General features: G+C 22.7%; 2 protein-coding genes across 2 annotated transcripts in view; both read left to right on the top strand.

Annotated features, from left to right (window-relative positions):
- The first annotated feature begins 1,566 nt into the window (after positions 1 to 1,566).
- Positions 1,567 to 6,607, top strand: LOC112637059. The gene is made up of 5 exons (XM_025411213.1): positions 1,567 to 1,634; positions 3,870 to 4,004; positions 4,757 to 4,933; positions 5,833 to 5,949; positions 6,402 to 6,607. Exons 2-5 carry the CDS (start codon positions 3,891 to 3,893, stop codon positions 6,474 to 6,476), a joined length of 483 nt encoding a protein of 160 aa, XP_025266998.1. The 5' UTR covers positions 1,567 to 1,634; positions 3,870 to 3,890; the 3' UTR covers positions 6,477 to 6,607.
- Positions 6,608 to 8,345: 1,738 nt separating this feature from the next.
- LOC112638829 (protein singles bar) overlaps positions 8,346 to 9,322 on the top strand; it is a 2,200-nt gene continuing 1,223 nt past the window's right edge. The window contains exons 1-2 of the mRNA XM_025411195.1: positions 8,346 to 8,620; positions 8,803 to 9,117. Coding sequence (XP_025266980.1) covers positions 8,956 to 9,117 — 162 coding nt within the window. The 5' untranslated portion in view covers positions 8,346 to 8,620; positions 8,803 to 8,955. The remainder of the gene's footprint in view (positions 8,621 to 8,802; positions 9,118 to 9,322) is intronic.

The raw sequence follows: 9,322 nt of genomic DNA, 5'->3' as shown, positions 1-9,322 counted from the left end.
TATAAAAAAATTAATTATTCTTATAAAAACTCAATTCCGAAGTTCAGATTTATCTCTGGTTTTGCAAAAAATAAATATTAAAAAAAATCCTCTCTTTTTCATATTAAAAATATTCTATTTTTCAATTTACTAGATTCTTAACTTATTTTGATAAAATTAATTGTAGAACTATGGATATATATTACTCTATAATCTTTTTTTGTATTATATATTTTATGAAACAAAATGCATGTTAAATGTCTTTATATATCTCTCAAGAGGATCTGAGCGATAATCCCGAATTATGCCCTGTAATTTGTTATAGCACTGATTAATTAAAGTGGATATTATGTTTAAAACTACTTTATATATATATATATATATATATATATATATATATAGATATATATATGAGTCATTCTTTCTGAACTGGATACCCGAAGCTCCAAAATTGATTTAACTTTAAACAGTCGTGCATGAGCTTAAAATTTAGCTAATTATTTATTTTCTGATGCCAAATAAATAAGGTTTTTCAAAATTCAATATGGCGAACTTAATATGACAACTATATCAATGAACGATCAAAAAATTTGGGTTTTCAATGCAAAAATCTTCATAAATCAATTAATTTTGTTGCATTTTGGATGGAAAATATCATTCATGTCAGTCGCTGATGACGAATCTGATGTAAATGATGTAATTTTGCCAGAGAAAAAAGTTGTTTATTTTGATACGAACAATCATACTGTGGAGTCCGTATCCGCAAATTCTGAAACACCCTGTCTGTGTGTGTGTGTGTGTGTGCGTGCGTGTGCGTGCGTGCGTGCGTGCGTGCGTGCGTGCGTGTGTGTGTGTGTGTGTGTGTGTGTGTGTGTGTGTGTGTTTTATTGTCGAGAAAGAGAGAGAGAGAGAAATTGTGTATTTCATTGTTGTATAGAGTATCATTTTTCAGTACTGTAGTTCTATAAATTTTAATAACGATGTCGCTATCGTTACATTTTGTTGCACATACATCTTTAAATGATCAAAGTATATGCGCAACAACATTAACAACAACGACATTATCATTACAGAATCATAATATTATAGATATTGGAATCAATTTTACACATATGTTATGTATATAACATATACACTTCATATATATTTATATATTACACATATATGTATTTATTTTTATAATATATTTGCATTTTTTTTGACGTTTCTTCAATTTTATTTATTTTTCATTATACGCTAAATAAAGTACAAGGATATCATATTTAGATGTGTTTTATTGTTAATGTTTCTAACATTTTTTAAAAATTTTTATTCTTATTACTCTATACGACTTCATGCATGTGTAAGTATGTATAAATATATTATGTACAAATATATTTTTTCACATTTTATTATTTTTTATTAAATAGATGATCTTTAATACATGTATAGGTGTATTTATGTTGCACACTGAGAGTTATTAAAACAAAAAATTAGTTTATATATATATTGTATATATATATATCGTGCGTAGCGCACTATATATGTATATCTAAGTATCTAAAAATGTGCGTGAATGTATGATATCATCAGTGACGTCATTCTTGATATTACGCTGAAAGAGAGCAGCGCTTCAGTCAATCGTTGGCCAACGTACGACAACGTACTCTTTTCAGGTTAGTGCAGTTATTTCGGATGATGCATATCATTTTTATGTCATTTATAATAATCTCATGCATCTTGATTAATTATTCATTGTGAGAGAGAGAGGAATTTTATTATTTTTATAACAATTTTTCTAATTTTGTACGATATTATGAAATGATGAATTTATATTATGAAAAAAGTTTAAAAAGCTCATAATTGTCAATCACTAATATTTTCTTTTTATAATTCTTAATAGTATGAGTAAAACTAACATAGTAATCAGATTTATTGACGTCATAATTAATAAACAATATATAATATAATATACGTTAGATATTGCCCCTAATTCTCTCAATTCTGCAAAATTAATGGCAAAAATTAATTTAAATTTAATTTACTATTAGTATAGTAGATTGAATAATTTGAGAAACATAAAAGAATTAACAATTTATAGGGTATAATGTAATAAAATAAAAATGTAAAAGTAGAAATATAATAATAAAAGATTATATGTAAACAAAATATATTAATATGATAAAATATAATCAACGACACATTGTATAGAATCTTGTAGAAAATAATTTCTGTAATTTTTCTATGAAAATGAAACCAAAATTAGTCGAGCTGGAGATAAGATTCAATCTTAATCGAAATCATTTTATTTAATTTCGAATTTGATTTATACATAATTTATTTATATATATATATATATATATATATATATATATATATGTACATGTACGTATGTTTGTTCTGCATATTTAAAAATAACCTGTGACTCTCTCTCTACAAATGATGTTCAGTTTAATAGTGGCGGTGCGCTTTCTATCGATGTTTCATTATACTTTCCAAATTTTCCTTAATCATTATTGTTATTTTAATATTTTTTAATAATATAATCATTATCTCTTATGTATATATGTATGTTGCATATATCTATCTTTATTTCTGTTTTACTTTTATGAAATTTGTAAAATTTTTTCCTCACAATGTACATGTGTAAATCTTGCAAAATTATATTTACAATTAGATTCAAGACAGGAATAAATTTAATATTCTTCTTAATTCAACAAAAATAATTCAAAATAAGAATATATTTACGATTAGAAGATTAATGTTATTAAAAATTTAAATACTTATTTATATAATATTACTATCATGTTTATTTTTGCAAAACATTTGTTGTTGCATATATACATACATACATGCACTATTATTATTACTATTATTAATTTTTTAAAAATAGGTCACAATTATTATTCTTCTTATTTTTCATTTATGAATTTCTCATACTCTATGTGTATTTTATACGTATATATAATTGATATTGATAATTTATTAATAAGTGTTAATGAATTAAAAAATTTGTAACTGATAGAAATAATATGCAAAATATTATGTATATAATTCTTATCGCGAAATCATTAATTCTTTAATATTTTTGTTACAGTAAATATATATACGCGCAAATACATTGACTAATTTTTTTCACAAGAAATAATTATAATATATTGTAGTTATAAAATTATATTTAATTAATTTTTTATTTTGTTTATAAAAGTTCTGTATAATATTATAGTTGTTATGCATAAAAAATTTAATACAATTTGTAAAATTATTAATGTCGATTTTATCTAATATTTAACTAAAATGTTAAATCAAATGTTAAATGTTAAATCAATAAAATTTAATAAAAATTTATAAAAAATATAGAATTAGAATATTTTCTCTTTATAATATCTTTCTCTATATCTCTTTTATTTTAATATATTTTATTATTAGAATATACATTAAAATATTTTCATTTTGGTCTCATGATTTTTTTTTTAAAAGTAAATTCAAAAGTCTCTATACATTATATTACCGACTGTAGATGAATTTACAGGGCGTGTCAAGATATTCCAAAACCACCGAAGGATATTTTATAATAGAATGCTTTATTTATTTATGATGCTTGTGGATTAAAAAAATGTCTCCAATTAAATATTATTTGAAAAAAAGTGCACAATCAAAAAAAAATTAATATTATTTGTAAGAGAAATTCTTCCAGGAATTATTATCTTTTTCGTATAATATATTATTCATATTATCTATAATATCTATCTCTTACACTTGCCAACATTTCTATTTATGTGCGTGCGTGCAAGTATGCGCGCGCATGTGTGTGTGTGTGTGTGTATGTATGTTGAATAACATCTCTTGATATATTACGATAAACATATATAGAAACATGTTGACAAGAAAATTATCTTTGATTTTTTCAGAATTGGAAAAATAAGGCAACAATGTCTCATTCCGTGACAATTAGAACACAGACAATGACGACCAGTTCGTCAATGATTGTCATCAATACTGGCTATTTAAAAAGTTGGAATGGCATTTTAAAGTTTCTGCAATTGGTATGCACTTTTATTATTACATTTAATTATTCATTTGTTTCATTATTATTCTCTTATGATATAGTAAAGTATCTCTATATCAAGTAAAGTATCTCTATATATTAATATATTTTATTATATATATAAAATATTATATAAACAAGGAATTTAAAAGCAGTTGTTTTAATTAATTAGTAATGTGATAATTTTTTACAATTACTTTAATACAATTACTTTAATACAATTTTTTTAACAATTTTTTAACCGCAGTAGTATAATTCTATACACAAATAATTTTAAAATTTAACAATTTTCATAACGCACATATTTCATTAAGATGAATATTTGTCGTTTAAATAATGAAATTATCAATCAATCAATATTATTTTTAGTTTTGTGTATATAATTTACGAAAGGTATTCTATATCTAATAATAAGGGGATCTTGTAATCTTTATATAATATTCACATTATCACGCGCGCGATAAAACTCGCTTTTGGCTATAATCATTTATCTTTATTTATGTTAATAGGCATAATAATCTGAATTCTATAAATATTTTATTATATTTAGGTTAATATATTTTATAATTTTTTTTATTAGTATAAGTATAATTGTTAGTACAAGTCGTGTGTAATTTATGACCATTTTTATAGAAATAAATATTATATATCTATATATAATATTTATATATTATGCATCTATATACAATTTTTCTATATTTATATATTCTACACTTATATATAATTGGTATTTTCATTTCTTATTAACAGGCACTAGGCATAGTCTGCGTAGGGATCATTGGTAACGAATTTAATACTTATCTTCGGTTTGCGCCACAATGTTTCTTTCTTGTCATAACAGTTACCTTTATGATTAGTACTTTCATCCTTCTTCTCAGTTGTTTGATGTCTCTTTCTACTGCATCTATTATATCTAAAACAATCTACGTAAGTACATATGTGTGTGTGTGTGTGTGTGTGTGTGTGTGTATGTGTGTGTGTATAACCGTTAGTCCAAAAACGCATCCTTCAGAAATTACTTATTTAATTATCAATTTCAAAGAATAAATATTTTCAATGTTTTGATCATACTTACTATAATTTATGCTTTTTTAATTAATCCGCCCGCGCATTTCAGCAGAACTGCCAGAGAATCTAAATACACGATCGGTGGATTGGACGAGGTAGATCAATTCCATGGTCTTCGAGTTCCCTGGATTGTAACTTTCTAGATTTCTTCCTATGGGGACACCTAAGAACTTTTGTTTATGTAACTCCAATCAATAATGTAGAGGAGTTATGAGATCGCATTATCAACAGTTGCGAAATTGTAAAATATACGCCAGGAATCTTTGAGTGTGTTAGACAGTCAATGATTAGACGTTTGAAAGCGTGTATTTTAGTTATGGTGGACATTTTCAACAACTTCCGTAAATAAAAATAAATTTATTTCATGACCTTCCATTTTTCTGAATCAGGTATTAATAATTAAATAAGTCGTAACTTCTGCGAGATGCGTTTTTGGACTAATGTTTATGGAAACTTTTTTCATCTTTATGACGAGCCTAATCCAATCCATAATTTTGACCAACTATTTCAGGACCACCCTGTACATATATATATATATATGTATATATATATATATATATGTATATATATATATATTGTAAATATATATATATATATATTTGTAAATAAATCATCCATTAATTAACCATTATTAAATTACATTAAAACTTATTTAAATAATATTAAAAAACGGGAAGCTTAAGAAAACAATTGTTTTAATCAAAATTTATTATGCAACATTATTTTTATTGTCATATTGAAAAGTTGTGAATTTTTAGGAACTCCTTTATCATTCCATTGCACTTGGATTATTATTTGCGGCCTCATTGACGCTATTGATACACATTACTAATTATAAGCGTTATTATAACTACGAATTGTTATTAGGCGCATCTGTAAGTACAAAATATAATATTCATAAAAAATCAAATTCTTAATTAATTTAAAGAATTGAAATTATAATATAATAATAAAATGTAATATCATAAGCAATAAAATAATAATTTATATTTGAATTGTGAATTTGTACATTACAAGATGTCACGAATTCAATAAGCTGTAAATAACTTCTTTCATATGTGAATTTTTTATTGCAAAATTATGAAAGATGAATCCGTATTAAGTTAAATCTGCGCATTAGATTAATTATATATATTAAATTTATGTTTAATACAAATTTAATTATATATATATATATATATATGTATATATATATATATATATATATATAATTATATTATTATTTATATTATTTATATTATTATTTTATAATTATATATATATAATAATTATATATAACTTATATATTAGACTGTATTCTAAAAATAATTTATTGATTTTTATTTAGATTTGCGGTCTAATAAATACCTGCCTGTATCTCTTCAGCACAATTCTTGCTTTTCGCACTTATAAAGGATTCTAAACGATTTAATTATACAATTTCTTAAAAAGTAATGATTCGTACTCGTATTATATTTTTATAAGCTAAATTTGTATATTGTTTAAAAATTTTATTTAATATAATATGCATAAGCTACACGTAATAAATTTTAACCGTTTAATGTTGAATATTTAATAGATTTTGAAAAAGTGGTGAAGAATAATAATTTTTTTGTATGATTCATAGATCTTTGAAATAAGATTCTTACACTTTTTACTTTGGTATGATAATCATTGATCTAGACAAAATTCTAAAACTGCAATGCTGATTAGAAATGTCATCTAATTATTTATTTTAATTTTAAATATATAAAGAAATTGTTATACTTGGAAAATTGTTTTTCTCATGACATAAACGGCAAGATGCATATCTAACCTCTATTTATATTATCTTAAAATTGTCTGAATTTCTTATTATATGTTATCTATCGAAATGTGTACTTATATTACATTCTTGATTTATATATGTAGCATACATTTATTATACCTGATTATTAAAAAAAAATAATATTTTTATGAAATACATACTTAATGTATAATAAGTATATTTATTTTATACGTATATATATATATATATATATATATATATATAATATTTATTAAATAATGGAATATGTAAATATGTATAATTTAATTTTTGCTAAAATTTAAACAGAGAATTGAACAAATACGAGATATGATTGATAAATGATAAATTGTTTAATCAAAATTTTACATTGAGATTATTGTATTGTTGTATATATAGATTATTGTATAAGTTCTATTTTTTCTCTATGTATCGAAAACATTATCAAAGTAATAATAAATAAAATTTTTTGAATTCCCATAGAAAATTTAAATATTATAGTAAATTTTCCAAGTTATATGCTAATTATTTTCCATATTTATCTATATATAATAGAAAATAAAAAATATTTTGGAATGATTGATGACTATGCAAGCATGTTTTATCATACATCATTAGAATTTTTAAAATTATTCGCAAATATTCAAAATTATTATAAATAACTTTATGTATTCTATTTATATATTTATAAAATATATAGAGTCGCCTGAATGGATAGATTTAAGATTAATATTATTAATAAATTAATTTATCCATATTAATGTTAATTTTTAAATTATTATTATTTTTGCTTTTCTTCTCAAGTTGCGTTATTATTTCAAAAATAAAATAAAATTTAATTATATGATTTTTTTACGACATTAATAATTTCCGAGTTATTTAACGATTGAATTAGAATTAAACGATTGAAAAAGAAAGACTTTTCTCAAATATATATAAATTTTATAGAATCTTAATGTATTAACAAAATTATATATTCTTTAATTAATTTATTTTAATAAATTTTTAAATAAAATTTATTTTAATTAAAGTTTGATAACAGTTTAGTCTTATGAAAAAATTTAAATCTTTGTCGACATTTTTAGAAGAAAATTAATTCCAAAAAAAAATTAATTCTAAATTGGCTAGTATTTATTATTAAAAAATACTGCAATTGTATGATTCGGTAATTATATTCGATAATTTTAAAATAATATATACACATATTTCTGTATATATCTTTCTTCTTGTATAATTAAAATTATACTAAAATTTTCAATAATTTCTCGATTTATGTTGCCATTATTTTATATCTAAATTACACTAAATGTTAATTATTGTCCTGATATTTATAATAAAATTGTAAAATATAAAAATTATAAACAAAAATTATAAACATGTAATTATATGTAAAATTTTGAGAAGTGCGAGCTTATGTTTACTGCTGTTGTAAAAGAAAAATAATTAAATAAAATGAAATTGTAAAATTATAAGACAAGTACAAGAAATATCTGATATTATCATCTTAATTTTTTTTAATTTTCTGTGTTTCCTCTTGCTGGATAGTCAACTGTCAGAACATTCTGATTTTGTAGCATGTGCCAGAAATAGCAATTTCCTTTGTGTCGAATGCTATATGGGGGGTTGCAACACATCCAAACTATATACATACGTATGCCTATATCCTCAGTCTCTTTAAAACTATCGTTGGTTGCGGTTGTTCTCTGTGTTTTTGTAAAAATTTCTCGTAGGAAAAACACAAAATCTACAATTAAATTTTAAAAACGTTTAAGTCTCTTTAAGTACGTATAATATTCTTTTAAATTTGATTGAACTTCAAATTTAATTCTAAAAAATTGTTTTTGTATTTAATAAAAAAAATATATCAGTAAAACTATTATCTAAAAAAATTATATTTTTATGAATGAAAATAGACAATTTTAAAATATACAATTTCTAGGGATAAAATTTAATTTTTTTGTAGACAGAGAGAAGAAGAGAGAGAAAACATATAAATACTGAGTGAAAGGATTAATAAAAACCGTTAATTATATTTATATGAACGAGAAGATTTAGTAAACGACGCGATTTAAAAAACAGAAACAATCATAGAAATTATTATTTGCGATACATAATCATGGGTATAAATAATGTTGGACCAGTTATTTCTCCTCTCAGGATGTCATCATGTAATACGTATGGCACAGGCGGTTTTAATTGCTGCTGTTTTAGATGTTGTACGTGCTTACATATAGAATTTTTGAAAACACTACCGGGAATTGTAAAAATTTTCGAAACAGTAAGTAATTACAATAACACATATATTATCTAATAAAATATGTAAAATTTGATGTATGTAAGAAAAAGATATTTTACACACACACACACACACACACACACACACACACACACACACACACACACACATATATAGCAAATTTTGTGATATAAATTTGATTATTTGCTTATATTATATTTCATCTCTCTTTCAAATTGCTCAAACT

This window comes from Camponotus floridanus, unplaced genomic scaffold (genome assembly GCF_003227725.1).
Source record: "Camponotus floridanus strain SB8 unplaced genomic scaffold, Cflo_v7.5 scaffold38, whole genome shotgun sequence".
In the NCBI taxonomy this organism is placed as follows: Eukaryota; Metazoa; Arthropoda; class Insecta; order Hymenoptera; family Formicidae; genus Camponotus; species Camponotus floridanus.
The sequence above is the reverse complement of the archived record's forward strand: the minus strand, read 5'-3'. Positions and strand labels throughout refer to the sequence as shown.